Source organism: Lissotriton helveticus, chromosome 7, assembly GCF_964261635.1.
Source record: "Lissotriton helveticus chromosome 7, aLisHel1.1, whole genome shotgun sequence".
NCBI lineage: Eukaryota > Metazoa > Chordata > Amphibia > Caudata > Salamandridae > Lissotriton > Lissotriton helveticus.
The window spans coordinates 101,013,291-101,038,660 of NC_136068.1; the positions used below are offsets into that span (position 1 = coordinate 101,013,291).

Consider the following 25,370-nt stretch of genomic DNA (forward strand, 5'->3'; position numbering starts at 1 on the left):
GTTGGGAAGACTCGATCACACTTTACCTAAAAGCGAAGCAATCCCTCTAGTGGTGGTGTCAACCAAAAAATCTCCTACAAAGGATGCCTTTTCATCAGGGTGTTCCCTCTCAAACAATAGTGACCAATGGCTCTCTGTTAGGTTAGGGACTACACGGATTACCTTCAAACTCAGGGAGCACGGACTGCGAAGGCAATTACTTACTGTATCAACCTTCTGGGACTAAGAGCTGTCCATTTGGCCCTGAAATCTTTCATACCATCCTTCAAGATAGAACGATGTACTATCTGAACAAGCAAGGAGGTACACATTCCAGAGCCTTATCAATGGAAGCCCTAACAAAGTCAAGAGCCTTATCACTGGAAACCCAAACAATATGGAATTGGTTGCTGGTCAGAAACATGAGGTTCACTCTACCTCATCTGCCGGGTGTCCAGAATATATAAACAGACTCCCTAAGCAGGATTCCTCATGAAAATAATGAGTGGGTGCTGTATTACGCCATTGTTCACGACATCTGCACCTGGGGCTTTCCTTACATAGATGTATTTGCATCTGCAAAAACAAAAAAGCCCAAACCTTTGCCCAAGATTTTACCATCCAGGGACAATTGGAAATTCCCTATGGGTCGACTGGGCCAACAAATTTCTCTACGGTTTTCCTCCTAAACACCTGATTCCGTCAGTAATCATCAAACTGTCTTACACTTAGGTCAGAATGATATTAATAGCTCTGGTGGATCACAGACCTACCCCACATGGGGAGAGGATGTGGCCTAACAGCTACGGTTGTCGACATCGAAGCTGGGTAACCTGGTTTGAGTCTCAGCAGGGACGCTCAGCATCTTGTGATTCTGGGCAAATCACTTACAGCCTGATTCATATACATGCCGTTTTGCGTGTCCCTAATAGCGAATCATAGCGATTCGCTATTGAGGACACGCAAAACGGCATTCATGTAGGAATTGCTACTTAAATAGCGATTCCTACATGTTCTTTATTTGCGAGTAGCAATTTGCTACTCGCAAATACTCCCCATTCATTCCTATGGGCCAAGAGGCCCATAGGAATGAATGGGGAGTATCCCTCATTTGCGAGTAGCAATTTGCTACTCGCAAATGAGATAGCGATTTTAAGGGTGCCAGGGGTGTCCAAAGGACGCCCTGTAGCACCCCTAAAATGCACATTTGAACAGGTGTTGCGCGCACACATGTCCAAAGGACATGTGTGTGTGCAACATGCAACTTAGAAAAATGCTTTTAAAAGCATTTTTCTGAGTTTTTGCTATTTACCGACAGGTCTGACCTCTCGGTAAATAGCGGCCCCAAAAGTCCAAAATCGCTATTTTGTTTTGTGTCATGAATAGCATTTGAGGAATCTCTATTAGAGATTCCTTAAATGCCATTCCACGCAAATATGCAAATTCTTACATAGCGATTTTTGCATTTGGTATCATGAATACCAAATGCAAAAATTGCACTCGCAAAGGGCCAGATTCTGAGAATCTGGCCCTTTGCGAGTGCAATTTACCTACATGAATCAGGCTGTTAATCTCTCCTTGCCTAACAACAAAAAATGAATGCGTCCATCTGTAATGCCACTGGTGCTCATGTAAAGCGCTCTGATACTTTCGGGTTTAGTTCACACAGTATATTTTTTTTAAACTCCACATGTTGGAACATCCTCACATGAGGCTGCCATGCAGACAGGATCTCATGAAGTTTGGAGGCCAGATGATCCATCCCAATTTCTCTGAGTTTATCAGCATGGCTCCTTAAGGCGTGCATTATGGACATTTGAATTTACCTCAAGAATGCATGAACATTCTAAAAGAAGTTATATGTCTATCAAGGCATACATCTTACTGTTTTAAGTGAAAGAGGTTCTGGTGTTCTGATAAGAACATTAATACAATTACATACCAAGAAGAATCTTTACTCCCAGACATACTTCATTTGGCCAAATCTGGGTTACGATTCTCGTCTGTTAAGGTCCGCTTGGCAGCCATTACTGTCTCCACAAAATGTCCTTTACAAGCCTCTTTTTTCTCAGTCTCAATTACTAAAGACTTCTCAGAGGGTATCAAAAAGGTTTTTCCTCCATTAAGCCATCCTTCCCCTCCTTCACCCTCTTTCAAACCTATTCAGAAGGAGGCCGCTCCTTCTCCTTCCTCGCTGCCAGAGCCTGGAACGCCCTACCTCTCCACCTCAGACAGACAACATCACTCCCCATCTTCACGGGAAGCCTCAAGACCTGGCTCTTCGACAGACCCCTTCCTTGATGGACTGGAATCTGCACCCCCCCCACCCAGAGCTTTGAGACCATTACGGGTGAGAAGTCACGCTCAACAAACTCCTGATTGATTGATTGAATGATATTCATAAAGCCACATTACACGTAGAGTTAGTGATATTCAAGCTTTATGTTATGATGAACCATATACAATATTTCATAGCAATAAGGTGGTTATGAGAGCTCCTCTGAAATCCTTGCCCAAGTTGTTTTGGATTTTCACATTAGTCAAGCCATTGTGAGAAGGGTCCTAAAATGTTATCTAGATAAAACAAAAGATATACGTAAGACAAATCAATTGTTTGTGAATTATGGTCCTGTACGTAAAGGTCTGTGCCACTTTTTATGACTACAGTACTGCAGCCTATAGGTCTACATTGCCCATTTTCTTCTTCTCCATCTCCTTTTAAAAAGGTTTATGAATTATATTGATTAGAAAAAAGTACTCAACTCTTGGATGTTTTTCTTATTTTAGTAATGATATGTGGACCCTTTTTAAATACAAATTAAAGTTTCTAGGCTGAATTAAAAAAAAAAAAATAATTATGACCTAGTTTTGGTATCCTGAAGTAAGGCGAACATCTATACTTAAGAAGATGTATTTTAAAGAAGTGCTCCGACATGTTCGGGACTACTCAGTGCTTATGATTTCAATAGAGAGTCCCCTGAGGGAGAACTAGGATTACAGTTAATAAGAAACCATTCCTTCTTATACATCTGTACACTGTAATACTGCTGTCCTTTTTTTCACACAGGTTATCTTGTGGTCCCGGCTGGAGGAGGGGGCACATTCCTTGGAGGATTCATTGTAAATAAGATGAAACTTCGTTGTTCTGGAATCATCAAATTCAGTTTATTGTGTGCACTGATCAGTCTAATGGCTATGTTTGTGTTCCTCATTCACTGCCCAAACATGCCTGTGGCTGGCATTACAGCTTCTTACGACGGAAGGTAAGCATTATTATATTACTCAAAGGTAGTTATCGATGTTAGATTGCCCTGATGGGATCCGTTACATTTAATTCAGCCGCAGGGGGACTGCAGAGATTCTGTGGGCAATGCAATCACTGTTTGGTTGGCCCAGTCACCACTTCTTGTTAAGACAAAAACAGTGTAACAGTGCTACCTTGGAAATTTGGCCTGCTGAATTGTCAGCCCAGTCCTGCCCTTTCCCTGAGCCGTCCAACACCTAAGGACTTGCAAGTACCTCCTAAATTTGTGTACATTTTCTGCAGAACAGGCAAAACAGACATCCCTCTCTAAATTATCTGGGAACAATTAATGCAGTTTGGAGACTATGCAGACGGGCTAGAGCCCATAAGAGGGTAAATATTTCCCCATGGGGGCCCCACTTAGTTCTGATGAGTCACCAAACACAACAATAATGGGCCTGCAGATGTGTATTGCATCTTATTCTAGTATAGCATAAATGGTAAGTAATTATTGTAATAATGATGTGGGCATATAATAAAAGTAGCCCTATATAATTCTACATTAATTTCTACCAGTAGCATTAGAAAGGTAACCAAGCCTTCATACTGCTTCTTTAGATGTCCACAGCCAACTTAGCATGTACCTTGTTAGCAGTCCAAGTCCACGAGGTATCTTCAAATTGTCTCACTGAATACAAATTCACCTCTCTCCCTCACTAATCAGAAAAGCTTTTGTACCCGGTTAAATTGAATTCCAATATATATATATATATATATATCCTCAGCTCCCAAACACCAGCCAGAAGCACACGTGAGCGGGTGCACACAAAACGGGGGTGTGCCCGTTGTAATGTCCAAGCTCCTAAGTATCCATGGGATTTACCCCATAAAGATAGTAGCACTCGCAGGGGTTAGTTCCGACATTGATTTTATTTCGGGAACTGCACAGCAACAACGACGCGTTTCACCATAGGGCTTCTTCAAATTGTGCAAAGAGCCGCGGCGCCTGTCTGCCTATAAAGACGTCATACATATTATCAAAAGCAAGAGAGGACTATCATACATATCTACAAAAGGCCGCCATCTTAACATATAATGACGAATATCGCAGCAATACGGGTGTTCAATACCCAGATGGTTGGCCCATCCATATACAATATATACATATATACATAGATGATTTAAATAAATCATAGGTGCATAAAGCCCACGATGGGCTGAGATAGTCCTTAACTTCGCATGTAATACACATACGCCCATTATGGGTTAGTCTTAGGCAGAGTCGTTATGTCAAAAACATTTCATCTCGCCCTGTATGGGCTAAATCAAAACACATATTTAAAAAAACATTGTCTTAAAAATTAGAAATTTTCATCTGTTCATATCTTAATCTGTTATGACATTTATAATATCATGCGGGATGGATGTATCTAAAAGGCAATGAGATGATTACAGGTACACTCAATAAGATGCTAATCTCAGAATTATCATGTCACTATGCCTGTCAGCCTAAATGTACTGCTAGCTCTTCATGCATATTGAGACCTTTGGGATTTTTGCTCTGCATATCTATGATATACCTGGATTCAAGACGTCTAAGTTTTAAGAGTCTATCACCCCCTCTGATGTTAGCCGGTACACTGTCAAGGCAAACATAGGACAACAGGTCCCTGTTGCTCCTATGCATCCTTTCAAAATGCCTTGCTACAGGGTAAGATTCGTCTTTCTTGGCGATCGCACGCATATGCTCCAAAATACGCAGCTTAACTGCATTGGTCGTGCTGCCGATATAATTCAAGCCGCATGGACAAGTAAGACAGTAGATTGCATAAGGCGTGGAGCATGTTAAAAATTTCATAATCCGTTTAGGATTCGCCAATCCAGGTATTTTATAGGTGAGTGTCCGCTTGCTAAATTTGCAAGCCTTGCAACGGCCACATGGGTAAAAACCATTAAGAGCAGGCAGTTTGGAGGTTTCTCCTGGTTGAAGAAAATGACTGGAGACCAGATGGTCCCTCAGAGATCTCGCCTTCCTGAAGAATCTGGGCGAGGATGCAGACATAGTATGTAAGCCTTCTGATAAAGGGGGAAATATTGTTCTGCTCACGACTACCCAATATGAAACGGAGGCATCTTATTGAGTGTACCTGTAATCATCTCATTGCCTTTTAGATACATCCATCCCGCATGATATTATAAATGTCATAACAGATTAAGATATGAACAGATGAAAATTTCTAATTTTTAAGACAATGTTTTTTTAAATATGTGTTTTGATTTAGCCCATACAGGGCGAGATGAAATGTTTTTGACATAACGACTCTGCCTAAAACTAACCCATAATGGGCGTATGTGTATTACATGCGAAGTTAAGGAGTATCTCAGCCCATCGTGGGCTTTATGCACCTATGATTTATTTAAATCATCTATGTATATATGTATATATTGTATATGGATGGGCCAACCATCTGGGTATTGAACACCCGTATTGCTGCGATATTCGTAATTATATGTTAAGATGGCGGCCTTTTGTAGATATGTATGATAGTCCTCTCTTGCTTTTGATAATATGTATGACGTCTTTATAGGCAGACAGGCGCCGCGGCTCTTTGCACAATTTGAAGAAGCCCTATGGTGAAACGTGTCGTTGTTGCTGTGCAGTTCCCGAAATAAAATCAATGTCGGAACTAACCCCTGCGAGTGCTACTATCTTTATGGGGTAAATCCCATGGAGATTTAGGAGCTTGGATATATATATATATATATATATATATATATATATATATATATATATATATATATATATATATATATATATATATATATATATATATATATATATATATATATATTTGTTACTTGCATTGTTGGCCTCAAAGTAGGGATATGCTTGCTACTCTATTGTAGGTTCATGAATATCAGTGAGAATCATACGAGGCAGAAGGAAATGTTACTTACGTGTAAACCTAGTTCTCCTTCAGGGGATCCTCAGCAACAGTCATAAGCACTGATTTGTTCCGCCCACTAGCAGGATCCCGGAGCACCTTAAAAAAATATTTGTGTGTGTGTGTGTGTGTGTGTGTATATATATATATATATATATATATATAAATATATATTCATTAAAAAAACAGTCATATAAAAATTATGTCACTGATAGAAAAAGTGGCTGTATAAAACCTTTCAGAAACCTTTTTTAATAGGAAAGGGAATGTGGAACAGTGGTAGCGAATGGGCTGCAAAGAAAAGCATAAGAGAGGAAAACTGGCACTATGCCTTTAAGGGCCTTACAGTACCCCCTCTATTCTATCATGCCACACAGGTGACAGTTAGGTCAGTTCACTTTTCTGGCTCCTCGAAACGGCAACCTGGGGCACTGAGCTCTTCCTGTCATACTCCATTATGCCTTTGCTGTTTGTTCTCTTTTATAATAACCTTTTTTCAGTTAGATAGATGCTATGAACTCTGCAGTCTTCTTTGCACTGTTTAAAGATCTCGTTACCTAAGTGCTAATGCAAAGAGTGTAGGAAGGTGGAATCTGACTGCATGGTTACCCCCACTTTTTTCCTGGTGTTTTGCTGGTTTTCGACTAGTCTGACTGGGATCCTGCTAATCAGGACCCCAGTTTATCTGCTTTCTCCCTAAATTGATTGCATGTACTTTAGGTGCACTCCAGATTGGCTACTGGAGTACTCTTATCAGACCCTAGTATGGTATACTATGTACCCAGGGCATGGGTACCCCAGAGCCCTCCCAGGGGCTGCAGCATGTATTATGCCACCCCTGAGAGACCATTCTAACTGACACCACATGTCTGGTACTGTAGCCTGTGTAAGGTGGCGCATGCACCCCTTACTTAGATATAGGTTTTATTTTATTTATTTTATTTTATTTTATTTTAAAGGTTTTATATAGCGCTGGCTAGACCCGGAGGTATCAGAGCGCTTTACATGAGCATCAGATCATAGTCACAGGTTACATTGTTACAAAGGTTACACAGTTATTAGAGCATGGCAACATAGTTACTTGTAAGGTTGATATAAACAATAAGCATAAATACGTAAGGGGGAAAGCAGGCAATGGGAAAGATTCAGAGTAGGGGGTAAGGAGCTGAAGAAGTAGACAGGTAATGAAGGCGGGAAAGAGGAGGGCTGCTCTCCATAGCTACCACTAGGATAGATTTCAATAAAGGTTGTCTTTAACCTAATCATCAATAAGGGTTGTTTGGACTGGTACAAGGTGCCCACTATAATTAGTGGACAACATATACCAGGTCAACTTCTCACAAAATTAGTTAAAAGCTTATGTTTCCTACTGACCTCAAGGTTGCCTGATATGCTTGTCTGTTTATTTAATCAAATACCCTAAAAGGTAGTGCTGATTAGTTAAAACTCTCTGTTTCCTTCTGACCTGAAAGGTCCTCTGGTATGCTTCCTTGTTGTTTATTTTTTCAGCTGTCCTGCCAAACAATTAAAGACCTCCACTCCCTGCTCCGGTTTCCTGCCAGAGACCATGTCTAATTGACAGGAAACGCTCAATAATCTTCAGAAAGACTCCAGTGCTTTATATGTTTTATTCAACCTTCAATTGTCTGTCCCAGTCTCCCACTGTAGACAGCCTTCTGATTGACAGAAAACGCTCAGTAATCTTCTAGAAGGATCCAGATAAACACTAGTACGTCAGGCTTTGAAACCCAGGCCCCTGCTTGGCTTTATCAATCTGTATGAAAAGAGGGTTGTGTGGCTTATTCAACACCGTCTTTTGGATCCAAGCCCCACCGCCAGCAACAATAGTAACCTGGACAACTTCACTTGGAAGCTGGGGAGCAGCAACCCCTCTTGGAGATCAGTCCCTTCCTGATAGCTTCCAACTATCGTGAAATTCCAGTTTTTGATATACCCTTTTCTGTTCAAGGATACCCTAGCAATTTCAGTTTGAATATGAAATCGGTGTCTAAAGGAAAAGGTCTTGTTGTGTGAAGTAACACATTGTTGACGACAGATAAAGATTTCTGAATGATCTGAGCATAGACTGAAGAATACATGCTCAGGATTCCGCACAGGAGGTCAGTGCTCAAGGAACATGGGCTCAAATTTCTTATAGTATTTTTTGTTTGGTATGTTTAATGAGAGACTCACATCTGAGGCTGATTCTGAAGTATTCATGTATGGTTGCCTGTTGGGATTGTATTCCTATTGCAGAGTTCTTCTCCTGATTGATAGGCTTATCTCTCTCTCTCTCTCTAGCCAATTCCCACTTCTCTCCAGGGTTAATCACCAGTATTAGTCAGTTCATCTGATACTAGGGATTAACCTCAAGGCGGCGTGGTGGAAGATCTTTGCTTCTGCAGTAACCCTTGGAATTTAGGTGCATGGCCATTGGTGTGACTGCCTTTTTGGCTAAAAAATAATTGGAAACCTTTTCAAAACCCTGACTTGTCAGTTACTCAACGTCTTTCCAGACATACAACAGATTTAGACTTCTTTCTGACAGGAAAGTATTTTATTTTCCTGTCTAAAATGCCTCCCCTTTTTGTGAGTTGCCCTTCCTTTGGGAAAAAGAAAGCACATTCAGACCTCCACAAAGTCTGCTTTCTTTGCCTTCCAGAAGACGACCTTCTAGAATCCTGCCGCCATTTTCATCATTTTTCAAAAAGAATGCTGAAGGGCAGCGAGAAGGTCAGTCTGCGTGGGCTCCAAGGAGGAAAACAACATGAAGAGGCAGCTGGATCATCAAGAGGTTACATATGGAAGGTCAATCCTCCATCAGCGCACCCTCTTCCCACACCAGGACTCTACCAGGGCAAATCTAAGGAAAGAAGAAACCAGAGGAAGAGTGTTGAGTTGAATCCCATTGTTGTCAAGGAGCATAACGTCGATGAGCATGATGTCAAAGATAGGTAATTTCCCTACATGCTCGCCATTGTCAGGTACGTCGATGAGACACCCAACATCAAAACACCATTTGAATTCAAAAGAAACACCGTAGTCACCACCCAAACTTTAATCGACGTCATCATAGTTGGCGACGAATACACCACAATGGATGTCGAAACCACCATCGTTAATGTGACGAACTCCATTTAAACTACATTTGACATCAGAACAAGATCTCTAATGCTGTCCGTTCAAATTTCACCACAGTGGCTTCAAAGCCACCAAAAAGTACCTGCCAGTCCTGATACAGATCATTCATGAACGTACTCTACATTTAGAGTAGTGGCTGAGATACATTTATCCAGTACTTCACCAGGAACGTCCATCCCCAAGGAGGCACCATGGTTCACGTCCTGTATCTAGATCTAGAGAGAGGTCTTCTCATTCTCGGTCCTGAAGATGGACGAGACAATCAGGAGGACAAGCTCTCATTAATAAAGACATAAACCATCTTGGACAGCCTCCTCCCATCTTCTATCAAAGACTACTCACCTACACTGACAGATATACTCACCTGTTGACCTTTAGGAAGGTGCTGAAGACATGGCTGATTAACCTTTGACTCTGAGTTAAGACCTCAAGGCATATGTTTACTTTATGATCCAGCGCCTTGACACCTTCGGGTTATTGTATTGCGCTTTATACATTTCATTTTCATTTCATTTCATATACCTCCAACAACAGTCTCACCATTTGATGACCTTATGACTTTCAAAGATGTGTTAGTGAGACGAGTAGCAAGATTGAACATTGGCATGAACTCTCCGACTACCTCAATATCAGTCATATTTGAGACCTTACATCAAAAAATATCTTCAAGGCCCTTACTTCCGTTGGTACCTGGTATTCATAAGCCTGATATGCAGCTGTTCCTCACACATGCATCAATAAAGTCTGCATTTTTACTCTCCTAAGAAAGTACAAATTGCCGGATCAGGACCTTGTTTTCTCAGACAAGATCCTGCACCAGAAGCTTTTATTGTGGTTGCAGCAAGAAAATCACATGCAGTACCTCCTTAGTCCTCCATCCAACCAGAGGAAGAAAGTAGATGTAGGGACTCAGTAGGCAGGAAGATGCATGATACATCTGCATCTACAATGAAGGTCACAAGTGCTGCTACTCTTTTGGGGAGATATGATAGTTCCCTATGGGATTCTTTCCCAAACTATTGTGACAAGTAGCCTAAAGAAGACAGACAAGACTTCCAAAAGGTATCTGATGAAGGAATTCATGTCCCCAATCAGATGTTTGTTAGAGCAGTCAATATAGCAGACCTAGCGGCGCCGTGTTGTTGCCATGGAATCTATATGAGATGTAGTTCCTAGCTTAGGTTGACGTGTCTGAAAACAGAAGTGCAACAGAGAACTACAAAATTAGCTTTTGCAGGAACTACATTGTTTGGCTGAAGTGCAGATGACGAAATGTCACACATGAATATAGAAATGGAGACTTTGAAAGCTGTTGGTTTTGAAACAAAAAAAGATTACGCAAGAATATACACCTATATATATCTATGATATGCAGTACTTCTCTCAGAGGGTAAACCCCTCATTTGTCGCATTACTTAAGCCTTAATAGCCTCGAAGACCCACCTGAAGTTGTGGAGAGAGAACAGCAACCACAACATGCTGTCACAAGGAAACCTCCTGCCAAACAATGACTTCCTTTTCCCCCCTTCTCTGTTAGTCATTTCCGAAACACACCGCTTTAAGTTGTGCTTAATAAACGCCATGGAACATGCAGCTGTGTCCTGAGTAAACGCCCTCATTATCGTTTTTCTTTGGGATGGATTATCTTTGAGTTGGTGTGCTCCTCCAACCATGAACTCAACACCTCCGTGGGGCTGAGGGTGCTTAACCGAAGGCGGAGTTTGTGAACTACAGAAACAAGTATGCATCAAACAGATACACAAAATGTGATATAATTTAAATTCACTAACACAAAATATACAAAAAGCTACATTTTAATGTGCAAGTTGGAGCTTTTTGATATTTGTCTTTATTTTTAAATGACTAATAAATATGCTAGACTCTAGCTCATCACTTTGTCATTTTGGTTTTATTTCACCTACTCTTTATGTAGACACATACTAGTACTTCCATTGAGGCCACAAATCATCCATGCTTCTGTTTTCTGTTCTTGCACTTTTCACACAGATCATGTTAAAGATAATAATTGAAGGCCCGATTGTGAGAAGTTGGCCTGATATATAATGTTCACTATTCTAGTGAACACTTTGTATCAGTCCAAACAACCCTTATTGATGTTTGGTTGTAAGTCAACCTGATAGACCAGCTATCCTAGTAGCATGGATACGTGCAGTCTTTAGGCTAAACTCTAGAGGGCGTGTTAAGCCAGCTGTTTTACCATCACATTTACCCCTTGAACACCAAGTGAAAGGACACCACACAAGTTGTTATGAAAATAAACAGATATTTATTTATAACAAGACTACCCTGAACTCTTTATGAGTCAGGGAGCTAAGCACACAACAAAACTCTTACGAAGTCGCACAAATTACACAAATGCCCGAGGGGCACGAAAAACCATATACTATACAAGTGGAATGCGAAATTACTAGCAGGTAAGTACTACTCTCATGGACTTTAGAAACGCTAGGCCTACAATGCTGAACCCTTAGATTAGAAGCAGGAGGCCTAGGGATGTCGTGTGCAGAGTGGGAACTCTCACGCGTAATGCGGGACAAAGTCTATGGATACTAGTAAAAGCAAAAGTTAGTGTTCTCGGGCGAACCCGACTAGGTAGGTTAAAAACGAAAGTGGATCTAGACACTTAGAGAGTTGGTCTACGCTGGAGCACCGGGGTACTCGGTTTACCTAGCCCAGGGGCTGCGGCTGCATAGGGTTCAAATGTCGTCGGATTTCTTCGTTGATGAACCAGGAGCCTGAAGTAAAAGTTGCTGGCAGGCGACCAGTGAAGATGTTCCGGGCTGATCCAAGGACTGGATCAGTTGAAGAAGAGTACCTGTAAGCAGAGGGGACCAAGTTCTGAATCACTAGCCAGTGATTAGGTGGGCACTAGGATGGCACCGGACGAGGTCACTCAGCCAGGTGAAGAGGTGACACTGGATTCTGCTGCTGCACATAACAGGGCGCTGATGTCGACCAGGCTGGAGGTCTGCGAGCTGTCCCACGTCGGATGTCTGCTGCTGGCGGTGCTGGATCCGGTGAAGGAGGCAACAAGCCTTGGCTAAGGCAAGTCCATGTGGAGACACAAAATGGCATCTGGGATGGACCAGGAGGGTCCGAGGAAGTTCCCCTTCAAGAGGAGACAAGGGCCAGTCCAGAGGAGCTAGACCAGCGGTGAAACAAACGTAGGACATCGTCTGGAGGGTCACTAGCCAACGGGCAAGTGACCTGGACAACGCGGTGAGCAGCAAAGAGCAGAAGGGCCCCACGCAGATCTCGTGGATGCAAGGGGGCTGAACTTCGGTGCTGGAGCTGCTCAGGGTCGGGGCTTCTCTTACCCCAAAGCACTCAGTCGAGGGTCACTCGGTGGTCGTGCTGGACAAGCATCGTGCAGTCTTGAAGATGGCCGGTCCCTCGAGGTCTCGTCACACCCACGAATCTCAGCTGGGCTGATGATGCAGGTAGAGGTCAGAGGTGCCAGGGAAGCCGGTTCTCGTCGAGCTGGGCAGTCTCGATCCGGAGGAGAGACTTACAGCAGACCGCGATGCTTGGATGGTGCCTGCTGCTGCAGGGTGACTACTCCTTAGTCACAAGGGAGAAATCTTGAGAAGAAGTCTTGAGTTCCTTTCGTGGAAAGTAGTTTCAGGATTCAAAGATGATCTGATTTGGAAGGGGGCCTGCTCCTACCTTTATCCTGGGAAAGGGGGCTGGCACGCGACTAAGTCCTGCCCTATGGGTGGGACTAGGAGGGGGGTGGTTACACCCCTCTCCTTTGGCGGGCTTTTCCCCAGCTCAGGGGCTGGAGTGCCCCTGGAACTGGTTCAAGCCGGCCTATGCACAGTGAGCACCGGGGTGCCACTTGCAGTCACCTTCCTCTAAAGCCCTGCCTACCTGGGATACACAAAATCCTGTCTGGGATGGTGCTGGCACCGCCCCTGACAGGAAACCCTTTGTCCAGGCCTCCGTTGCTGGAAGGACTCCCAGCAGCAGGAGGGCAGACTTGTGTCTCGGTGGCAGCATCCATTTTGTGGAGCTGAGGCTTGAGTTAACTTTAACCGGGGTTCACAGTTACATACATGTCGTGTCCCTCTAGAAGGGTGGAATGCTAACCCCGTCGCCAGAATTGGCGAGGGGTTAGTATTCCAATTCGTATGACACCTTACTCGACATGTTTTGATAAAGCGATACCAGAGTTGGCATATAACCGCGAGGATTATAATGCACTTAAGAGTATATGGTATACGTTATCATGGAACAGCTATTAGGACTTGGTTCCGCAAGCTGCAAACGGGCTCAGCTCATGCCAGAGCACCATCTCACATTATTCCAAGCACTCTGCCTTCAGGATTGATAAGGCCTGCCATAGGAGTGACTGATAGGAATATATGTGTCCATTTTAGGGTTAGACATAGGAATACTATATCTAAAGCAAAGGGTGTGTACACCACCTTGCCACAGCTGTCAAGCAGCCAGTTGTGTCTGTTTTAGTTAGTCAGCCCAGGGGTGGCATAATACATGCTGCAGCCCCTGGGAGACCTCTGGGTACACCTCTGCCCTGGTTACAGGGACACAAGAGAGGGCCCAGTGCCAATTCAGTACCTGGGTACAATTTGGAATAGAGAGAACAGCTAGGCTGTGGGTCTGATTAGCAGGCCCACAGCCAGGGAAAGTCGTAAACCAGTGAAGCAAAAAGCAAAAAATCTGGGTTATCATAGGATTGCAGACCCTACTCTCCTACATGACCCCCCCCAAACTTTGGGACAATAAGCTAACCTTGACCAGGTGAGTCTTCTTGCTCTAAGTGGAAATACCTGGAGAGCCCATCAGCATTGCCATGATCAGTACCAGGTCTATGCTCCACTGTAAAATCCATCCCCTGTAGGGAAATGGACCACCTAAGTAGTTGGGGTTTTCACCCTTCATCTGATTTAGCCATAAGAGGGGCTTATGGTCGGTCTGAATCTTGAAGTGAGTGCCAAACAAGTATGACCTCAACTTCTTCAGGGCCCACACCACAGCAAAGGCCTCCCTCTCAATAGCTGACCAATTTTTCTCTCTGGGGGTCAGCCTTCTGCTAATAAATCAATGGGCTGGTCGTTACCATCAAAATTCAGCTGAGATAGAACAGCTCCCACACCCAACTCAGAAGCATCTGTTTGGACAATGAATGTTTTGGAGTAGTCTGGACTCTTTAGGATAGGTGCTGTGCACATGGCCTGCTTTAGGTCATCAAATGCTTTCTGACAGCTTGCTGTCCACTGAACTTTCTTTGGCATCTTTTTACTTGTCAGGTCATTAAGTGGAGTCACAATGGACCCATAATTCTTGACAAATTTTCTATAGTAACCAGTCAGGCCCAAGAAAGCTCGAACCTGAGTCTGGGTGGTTGGAGGAGCCCAGTCCTTGATGGCCTGTATCTTGCTCTCCAAGGGTTGAACCAGGCCTCCACCTACAAGGTGGCCCAGGTACACAACCTGTGTCTGCCCTATCTGGCACTTAGTGGCCTTGATAGTGAGACCTGCCTTTTGCAGTGCCTCTAACACTTTCCTCAGGTGGACCAGGTGATCCTCCCAGGTGGAACTAAAGACGGCTATATCATCAAGATATGCTGCACAGAAGTCATCCAACCCAGTGAGAACTTGATTCACCAGCCTTTGGAAGGTGGCAGGTGCATTTTTCAAACCAAAGGGCATTACCACAAATTGATAATGCCCACCAGGGGTAGAAAATGCTGTCTTGGGCTTGGCCTCCTCAGCTAACCTGATTTGCCAATACCCAGCTGTCAGGTCAAATGTACTTAAGTAGTTGGCAGAAGCCTATCTATCTATAAGTTCATCTGCTCTTGGTATTGGGTGTGCATCAGTCTTAGTGACTGAATTGAGTCCTCTGTAGTCTACGCAAAAACTCATCTCTTTCTTACCACCCTGGGTGTGAGGCTTTGGCACTAGAACTACTGGGCTAGCCCAAGGGCTATCTGAGGGCTCAATGACTCCCAGCTCCAACATTTTCTGCACTTCTGTCTTGATGCAGTCTCTGACATGATCAGGCTGTCTGTAGATTTTACTCTTGACAGGCAGACTGTCTCCAGTGTCCACTTCATGGGTACACCAATCAGTTTGGCTGGGTGTCAGAGAGAACATATGTCTAAAGGATTGCAGAACTTGTCTACAATCCTGTTGCTGATGTTCAGAGAGGCTGCCACAAAAGACAACACCATCTACTGATCCATCATCAGGATTCTGAGTGAGCAGGTCTGGGAGAGGGTCACTCTCTTCCTCCTGTCCCTCATCTGTGGCCATGAGCAAGCCCATGTCCTTCCTGTCGACATATGCCTTGAGCCTGTTTACATGAAGCACCCTGAGGGGGCTCCTGGGAGTTCCAAGGTCCACCAGGTAGGTGACCTCTCCCTTTTGCTCAATGATTGTGTGGGGCCCAGACCATTTGTCTTTGAGTGCTGCTGGGGCCACTGGCTCCAGCACCCACACCTTCTGTCCAGGCTTGTACACAGTCAGGACAGCCTTTTGGTCATGCCAAGCTTTCTGGAGTTCTTGGCTTGCCTCAAGGTTTTTAGATGCCTTTTCCATATACTCAGCCATCCTGGAGCGGAGACCAAGTACATAGTCCACAATGTTTGTTCCAGGCTTTTTGAGAGGTCTCTCCCATCCTTCCTTTACCAAACAAAGGGGTCCTCTTACAGGATGCCCAAACAGAAGCTCAAAAGGGCTGTAGCCAACCCCCTTCTGTGGGACCTCTCTGTAAGCAAACAAGAGGCAGGGTATCAGGACATCCCATCTCCTCCTGAGAGGTTCAGGTAGCCCATGAATCATCCCTTTAAGGGTCCTGTTGAATCTCTCAACAAGCCCATTGCACTGTGGGTGATAGGGTGTGGTGAACTTATAGTTGACACCACATTCCTTCCACATTGCAGTCAGATATCCTGACATGAAGTTTGCACCTCTGTCAGAGACAACCTCCTTAGGGAAGCCCACTCTGGAGAACACTCCAATTAGGGCTCTTGCCACTACAGGTGCTGTAGTGGTTCTAAGGGGAATAGCTTCAGGATACCTGGTGGCATGATCCACTACCACCAGTATAAACTTGTGCCCTGATGCTGTCTGGGGTTCCATTGGACCAATAATGTCAATCCCCACTCTCTCAAAGGGTACCCCCACCACAGGTAGTGGTATGAGGGGGGCCTTTGTTGGGCCACCTGACTTACCACTGGCTTGGCAGGTGACACAGGAGCGACAAAACTCCTTGGTATCTTCATTCATGTGGGGCCAGTGAAAGTGTGTGACAAGTCTGTCCCACGTCTTGTTCTGGCCTAAGTGACCTGCAAGGGGAATTTCATGGGCCAAGGTAAGAAGGAAACCTCTCTGAGACAAGGGGATGCCCAGCCTCCTGGTTGCACCAGGCTTGGGGTCTCTTGACTCAGAGTACAGGAGTCCATCATCCCAGTATACCTTGTGGGTACCTGTGGCATTCCCTGCAGCCTCAGCAGCAGCCTGCTGTCTGAGGGGTTCAAGTGAGGGGCAGTCTAACTGTGCCTTCCCCAGGTCTGCTCTGGAGGGTCCCCCTGAGCCCAGAAACTCAACCTGATCAGGTTCAAGCTCTTTAGGCTCAGTTTCCCTCAGTTCCTTGAGATCAGCCTCCTCAGAGACTTGATCCACAACCTGGGGCAAGGGGGAAGGCAATGCCTTAACCCTACTGCTCCTCTTCTTGGGAGGTGTCTGGTCCATTGTTCCAGGATCCAGCACCTGTTCAGTGGGGCATCTTTTGGCCTGTGACCTAGTCACAGCAAGGACATGTGCTGGCAAGTCTAACATTTCCATGTGAGTCCTCTGCTCCACTTCTGACCATAGGGATGTTTCCAAATCATTGCCCAACAGACATTCTACTGGGAGGTCTGAACTAACCACAACCTTCTTTGGGCCACTTACCCCTCCCCAGGAGAAATCAACAATTGCCATACTGAGATTGGTAGTGACATTGCTGGCATTGGTCACCAGGTAATCTGCACCTGGCATGATCTGTCCAGGGAACACAAAGTTAGGTGTCACCATTGTGACACTGGCACAAGTGTCCCTGTAGGCCTGAGCCATCTTTCCATTAATTAAAGGTGTCTGCCTGTATTTGCCCAAAGTATTGGGACTTGCATCAGGGGATATATCTACATCCCCTGTACAGACAAGGACAGCCTGAGTGATTGTGCCAACTAAGTTGTCAGACCCCTCAGTTCCCAAGGTTAACCCAACTATTCCCTTGGGAGGTGCACTACCACTACTGACTGTACTAGGGGGTGCAGTTGCCTTAGGGGCTGTAGTGGTAGGAGTTTGCCCTCCTCTTTTGGTGCACTCACTAAACCAGTGAGACTTACTTTTACAGTATTGGCACCACCTTTTTGACTGGCCTTCTTGAGTCTTCTTTTTCTGCTGTGAAGCCTGACCCCCACCCTCTTTGGTTTGTTGGGGACCTGTTGAAGACTTCTGGTCATTTTGTTCATTCTTGTTACTACCCTTTTGGTCTGCTTTCTTCTGACCACCCTGGTTCTGAGTCTGGTTCTGCTTGACCCTTGTTCTGACCCATCTGTCTGCCTTCTTTCCCAATTCTTGGGGAGAGGTCAGATCTGAATCAACAAGGTGGTGATGCAACAACTGGTTCTGACAGTTATTTAAAATCTGTTCTCTCATGATCAGATTGTACAACCCTGTATAATCAGTAACCTTACTGCCCAGCAACCAGCCTTCCAAAGCCTTAGTGGCACAATCCACAAAGTCAGACCAATCCTGAGACTGAGTTTTCTGGGTGTCCCTGAACAGCAACCTGTACTGCTCAGTGGTTAGGCCAAACCCATCAACCAGTGTATTTTTCAGGACTTGGTAATTGTTAGCATCCTCCACTCTAGTAGTGAGGAGCTTATCTCTACCTTTGCCTTCAAAGGAGAGCCACAGTATAGCTGCCCACTGACTCTGGGGGATGCACTGGACAGTGCAGGCCCTCTCCAGAGCAGCCATCCATTTGTGGCTGTCATCACCTTGTTTAAAAGGGGGCACTATCTTACTCAGGTGTTTGGTATCTAAACTCCTTTCTTTATCTCTAGGGAGATTGCTGCCACCAGTGGGAACTATCCCACTCATCTGCTGCTCTCTAGCAAAGGCAAGCTTTTCTTTGGCCAGGGCAAGTTCTTCCCTTTCAATCCTTAGATTAGCCTGTTTCATCCTAGCTTCATGCTCTCTTCTCTGAGGGGAAGTAAATCTCCTCTGGGGAGAAATCCTTCTCCTCTGAGAAGAGGCATTAGAGTGCAGAGATCTATTGGAGTCCCTAGAATGAGATCTATCCCTTCTAACTCCAAGGTTAGGCCTTATTAGGGTCAGTACTGGGGGTCCCCCAGATCCTTCCCTAAGTAGGTCTAAGTTGGCCCTAGTAAGTCTGCTGACTAACTCAGACCTGTTGTCTGCCTCATCCCCAGAGAGTTCCTCTTCTTCCTCCTCCTCAACTGCATTTTCAGTGTCAAGGAGGTCTGGATCACCGATGGTACCCTCTAAGGCTGGCATCTTCCCATCTGTATGTGAAGCTTTCTTAGCATCATATGTCTCTAAGAGACCTATCAGAAAGGGAATGGTGGGGTTAGACCCCTGTTTCAGTTTCCTGGAGGTACACACTTGTCTCATCTCCTGGAAACTGAGAGCTGCATATCTTGATTTGACCTGTGGAGGGTCATCAACCACTAGGGGAGTCTCTGAAGACTCTCCATGGGTAGACATGCTTTTCTAGCGAGGTGTAAGTGGTGCACTTACCTACACTATTTGTTTGCCTACTGATCCCTTGCTAAGAGTTGTAGTTTAGGGTATGCTAAGCCCTAGGAGCTACAACAGCTGGTTCAGTAGAACTCAGAGTATTCTAAGCTAAGTTATATGTACCTTAGTACTTATGTGATCTTTCAAATGATATTCTTAGGATATGTGTGGTAAAACAACAGCAAGCTCAAATCCCAACCGCTGCTCACCAATGTGAGAAGTTGGCCTGATATATAATGTTCACTATTCTAGTGAACACTTTGTATCAGTCCAAACAACCATTATTGATGTTTGGTTGTAAGTCAATCTGATAGACCAGCTATCCTAGTAGCATGGACACGTGCAGTCTTTAGGCTAAACTCTAGAGGGCGTGTTAAGCCAGCTGTTTTACCATCACATTTACCCCTTGAACACCAAGTGAAAGGACACCACACAAGTTGTTATGAAAATAAACATATATTTATTTATAACAAGACTACCCTGAACTCTTTATGAGTCAGGGAGCTAAGCACACAACAAAACTCTTACGAAAATACTTTAAGTCGCGCAAATTACACAAATGCCCGAGGGGCACGAAAAACCATATACTATACAAGTGGAATGCGAAATTACTAGCAGGTAAGTACTACTCTCATGGACTTTAGAAACGCTAGGCCTACAATGCTGAACCCTTAGATTAGAAGCAGGAGGCCTAGGGACGTCGTGTGCAGAGTGGGAACTCTCACGCGTAATGCGGGACAAAGTCTATGGATACTAGTAAAAGCAAAAGTTAGTGTTCTCGGGCGAACCCGACTAGGTAGGTCAAAAACGAAAGTGGATCTAGACACTTAGAGAGTTGGTCTACGCTGGAGCACCGGAGTACTCGGTTTACCTAGCCCAGGGGCTGCGGCTGCATAGGGTTCAAATGTCGTCGGATTTCTTCGTTGATGAACCAGGAGCCTGAAGTAAAAGTTGCTGGCAGGCGACCAGTGAAGATGTTCCGGGCGGATCCAAGGACTGGATCAGTTGAAGAAGAGTACCTGTAAGCAGAGGGGACCAAGTTCTGAATCACTAGCCAGTGATTAGGTGGGCACCAGGATGGCACCGGACGAGGTCACTCAGCCAGGTGAAGAGGTGACACTGGATTCTGCTGCTGCACGGACCAGGGCGCTGATGTCGACCAGGCTGGAGGTCTGCGAGCTGTCCCACGTCGGATGTCTGCTGCTGGCGGTGCTGGATCCGGTGAAGGAGGCAACAAGCCTTGGCTAAGGCAAGTCCACGTGGAGACACAAAATGGCGTCTGGGATGGACCAGGAGGGTCCGAGGAAGTTCCCCTTCAAGAGGAGACAAGGGCCAGTCCAGAGGAGCTAGACCAGTGGTGAAACAAACGTAGGACGTCGTCTGGAGGGTCACTAGCCAACGGGCAAGTGACCTGGACAACGCGGTGAGCAGCAAAGAGCAGAAGGGCCCCACGCAGATCTCGTGGATGCAAGGGGGCTGAACTTCGGTGCTGGAGCTGCTCAGGGTCGGGGCTTCTCTTACCCCAAAGCACTCAGTCGAGGGTCACTCGGTGGTCGTGCTGGACAAGCGTCGTGCAGTCTTGAAGATGGCCGGTCCCTCGAGGTCTCGTCACACCCACGAATCTCAGCTCGGCTGATGATGCAGGTAGAGGTCAGAGGTGCCAGGGAAGCCGGTTCTCGTCGAGCTGGGCAGTCTTGATCCGGAGGAGAGACTTACAGCAGCCCGCGATGCTTGGATGGTGCCTGCTGCTGCAGGGTGACTACTCCTTAGTCACAAGGGAGACATCTTGAGAAGAAGTCTTGAGTTCCTTTCGTGGAAAGTAGTTTCAGGATTCAAAGATGATCTGATTTGGAAGGGGGCCTGCTCCTACCTTTATCCTGGGAAAGGGGGCTGGCACGCGACTAAGTCCTGCCCTATGGGTGGGACTAGGAGGGGGGTGGTTACACCCCTCTCCTTTGGCGGGCTTTTCCCCAGCTCAGGAGCTGGAGTGCCCCTGGAACTGGTTCAAGCCGGCCTATGCACAGTGAGCACCGGGGTGCCACTTGCAGTCACCTTCCTCTAAAGCCCTGCCTACCTGGGATACACAAAATCCTGTCTGGGATGGTGCTGGCACCGCCCCAGACATGAAACCCTTTGTCCAGGCCTCCGTTGCTGGAAGGACTCCCAGCAGCAGGAGGGCAGACTTGTGTCTCGGTGGCAGCATCCATTTTGTGGAGCTGAGGCTTGAGTTAACTTTAACCGGGGTTCACAGTTACATACATGTCGTGTCCCTCTAGAAGGGTGGAATGCTAACCCCGTCGCCAGAATTGGCGAGGGGTTAGTATTTCAATTCGTATGACACCTTACTCGACATGTTTTGATAAAGCGATACCAGAGTTGGCATATAACCGCGAGGATTATAATGCACTTCAGAGTATATGGTATGCGTTATCATGGAACAGCTATTAGGACTTGGTTCCGCAAGCTGCAAACGGGCTCAGCTCATGCCAGAGCACCATCTCACATTATTCCAAGCACTCTGCCTTCAGGATTGATAAGGCCTGCCATAGGAGTGACTGATAGGAATATATGTGTCCATTTTAGGGTTAGACATAGGAATACTATATCTAAAGCAAAGGGTGTGTACACCACCTTGCCCCAGCTGTCAAGCAGCCAGTTGTGTCTGTTTTAGTTAGTCAGCCCAGGGGTGGCATAATACATGCTGCAGCCCCTGGGAGACCTCTGGGTACACCTCTGCCCTGGTTACAGGGACACAAGAGAGGGCCCAGTGCCAATTCAGTACCTGGGTACAATTTGGAATAGAGAGAACAGCTAGGCTGTGGGTCTGATTAGCAGGCCCACAGCCAGGGAAAGTCGTAAACCAGTGAAGCAAAAAGCAAAAAATCTGGGTGATCATAGGATTGCAGACCCTACTCTCCTACACCGATTATGACCCTGGTGGTCTTTCAACCGCCAGACCACTAGCACAGCTGGCAGACCACCACAAGACCACCAACACCATAAGTGGTGGCCCAAGGAGGCGGTCCCATCTGGCATTTTCACCGACAGCCTCAATAGGACCGGCCTTTCCCGCACCATGAAAAGGTCAAAAAGAACAATTGATGGACAGAATGAAGAACAATGTCATATATTCACCCCAGTACAGAGATATGGGCCTAAATCCATCGTTTTTTTGCTCACCATGCCATTCCAGTTTGAACCCAGCCATATGAAAATCAGTCTTGACCCTGTGCCCAATGGGAACAATCCAGCCCGAACTGCCAGGCCAGGTCCTCCCTGGAATGGAAACAAGCATCCAAGGACCGGTTTTGGGGTTTCCCCCTAATCAGCCAGAATAGCTTGACTCCAGTGGCATGGAGAGCACAGGACCCACTTCTGGCATACCCTTCCCACTCGGGGTGACAAATGCAAAAAAAACAATTGATGGACAGAATGCAGAACAATGTCATACATTCACCCCAGCACAGAGATCTGGGCCTAAATCCATTGTTTTTTTGCTCACTATGCCATTCCAGTTTGAACCCAGCCATATGCAAATCAGTCTTGACCCAGTGCTCAATGGGAACAGTCCAGCCCGAACTGCAAGGCCAGGTCGTCCCTCTACTGGAAACAAGCATCCTAGGACCGGTTTCGGGGTTTCACCCCTCATCAGCCAGGATAGATTGACTCCAGCGGCATGGAGAGCACAGGACCCACATCTGGGCATACCCGTCCCACTCGGGTCACGAATGCAAAACTAACAATTGATGGACAGAATGCAGAACAATGTCATACATTCACTCCAGTACAGAGATCTGGGCCTAAATCATCGTTTTTTTTGCTCACCGTGCCAGTCCAGTTTGGGACCCAGCCGTATGCAAATCAGTCTTGACCCTGCGCCCAATGGGAACAGTCCAGCCCGAACTGCCTGGCCACATCTTCCCTGGACTGGAAACAAGCCTCCTAGGACCGGTTTAGGGGTTTCACCCCTCATCAGCCGGGATAGCTTGACTCCAGAGGCATGGAGAGCACGGGACCCACGTCTGGGCATTCCCATCCCACTCGGGGTGACAACAGGGCCGGACTGGCCATAGCTGGCACCGTGCCTTCCCCCTGTGGGCTGCTGGGGTGGGAGCTTATTTTGGGCCCCTGGGGGGTGGGGCGTTTATGTTACTGGGGGCCGGCAATATCGGCCCCGGTAACTAAATCGCCAGAAACTGGCCTTTGCAAACAGCTCGACCGCACCCCCTCAATCCCCGTAGGGGGGGCGTCCGAGCTGTTTGCCAGTGCCAGTTTCAGTTCCCAGTCCGGCCCTGGGTGACAAATGCAAAAAGATGTGGTTCCCTTGGATTCAAGCTAGCCTGGCTAATGAAGGATGAGATACCCTGAAACCATTCCCAGGATGCTTGTTTCCGGTCCAGGGAGGACCTGGCTTGACAGTTAGGTCTGGACTGTTCCATGAGGCACAGGATCAAGACTGATTTGTATGCAGCCTGGTCCAAACTGGGGTGGCGTAGTGGGCTAAAGAACAATGGATTTAATCCAGATCTCTTGACTGGGGGAGAATGTTTGAATCATTCAGCATTCCATCAATCATTTGTTGCAGTTACACTTTTTGCCGTAAGTGGGATGGTTATGCCTAGACGTGGGTCCCTTGCTCACTGTGCTACTGGATTCAAGCTAGCCTGGCTGGTGCAGGGTGCGATACCCTGAAACCTGTCCCAGGATGCTTGTTTCCGGTCCAGGGAGGACCTGGCTTGGCGGTTCGGTCTGGACTGTTCCCATGAGCCAGAGGGTCAAGACTGTCGGGATGCAGTTGGCTTGGCAGAGTGTTATCGACCTCTGCCGTGGCAGGCTGGCGGTATGTCTGCCACAGTCGTGATTGGGTCCTTCATTTTTAGTTTCCATTTTCAAATTCGTTTATATTTACAATGTGTTTTCAAATGTTTGCTTTTTTATTTACATGCACTTTATTAATCTACTAATATTGTTTAATTTCCTAAAAAGACATGGACACCCCGAGTAGGCATTGCAGACCCCCCCCAGAGATCCAGAGGCCACACGTTAAAAACCATTGCTCTATATCTTATCAAAAATAATAGTTTTCCGTTCTTAATTACCTTTTGTCCTCAAGATCGGCATGTTATTTTGCATGTGTTGGAATGCTAATATGAATAGTAGATTTCTGTCCACACAATAATGCTATGTGTGTTCAGAATTATTACAACCCAAAAAAGGGAGAGCAATCTGTCTTGCTTTAACTCATTCAGTGGTGAACAAGCCTGTTAATTTCTTATGGAACATTAAACCTAGGCTTTTTCATGACTTTGTGAGAGCGCTAAACAGCAATGATTTCACCCCATACTTTGGTTATATAATTGATGAAAAATAAGTTCAGCTTTTAGATAGGGAAACATAATTAATTAACAAAACAAGCGCATTATTCCAATTGATCAAATAAAGGAATCTTACCTGTTCTTTTGTTTTCGTGACCATGTATATAAGTAAAACCTCAACTGGGTATGAATATTTTTCAAAATCTTAATAGAAATACAATACACTTCTATTAACATTCAGCATCTGCATTAGGGAAGTCTTCTGGTTTCTACTCATTGATAGGTCGTACTTAGGAAGGAGTTAGTTCATTGTAATTCTGTTGAGGCAAAGGTTATACAGAGAGATCCAGCTTCTCACAATTATAGAGGGACAGACAGGGCAGCTTAAACACATAGAGGCAGGGCAGATATGAAAACACAAGCCAGAGGGGTTGAAGGTAATGAGTAGCATTTTCAAACTTGAAACTTTGGGTCCAACAAAGATGCTACAAATGGGTACGTCTCTCCGTGATGTGGCTATTTTAAAGAGGTGTAGCCCTGTCAGTGTGCATGTTTTTACCCGGTGCACCACGCTGAACTTGACCACATTAAATTCTTATTCAACACACCCATGAGGAGGAGGACAGTTACACAGATTTATTTTTGTTTCATGTGCCATACAACTCTTGCTAACATGTGGAAGAGGCTGATTGTGTTGTGAATGTGTTGAAGTGTATATAACAGTGCTCTTCATTCTGTTTTCTACAGTGTTCAGACTGAAGGCAGCCTCCAGCTTACAGCATCGTGCAATGCAGGGTGCAACTGTTCAAAGGAAATCTACAGCCCTGTTTGTGGAACTGACAACATTATGTACTACTCACCATGCCATGCCGGCTGCTCGGGAGTCCACATCCACCATGCTGGTGGCCTCAAGGTACACATAATATTACACATGGCATGTGATCACAAG

The 25,370-nt window shown here is 45.6% G+C and overlaps 1 protein-coding gene across 1 annotated transcript in view; it reads left to right on the forward strand.

Moving 5' to 3' along the window:
* Positions 1-25,370, forward strand: part of SLCO4A1 (solute carrier organic anion transporter family member 4A1) — a 330,005-nt gene that overhangs the window by 218,740 nt on the left and 85,895 nt on the right. Inside the window, exons 7-8 of the mRNA XM_078651610.1 lie at positions 3,047-3,242; positions 25,169-25,334. Of these exons, the coding sequence (XP_078507736.1) occupies positions 3,047-3,242; positions 25,169-25,334 (362 nt within the window). The remainder of the gene's footprint in view (positions 1-3,046; positions 3,243-25,168; positions 25,335-25,370) is intronic.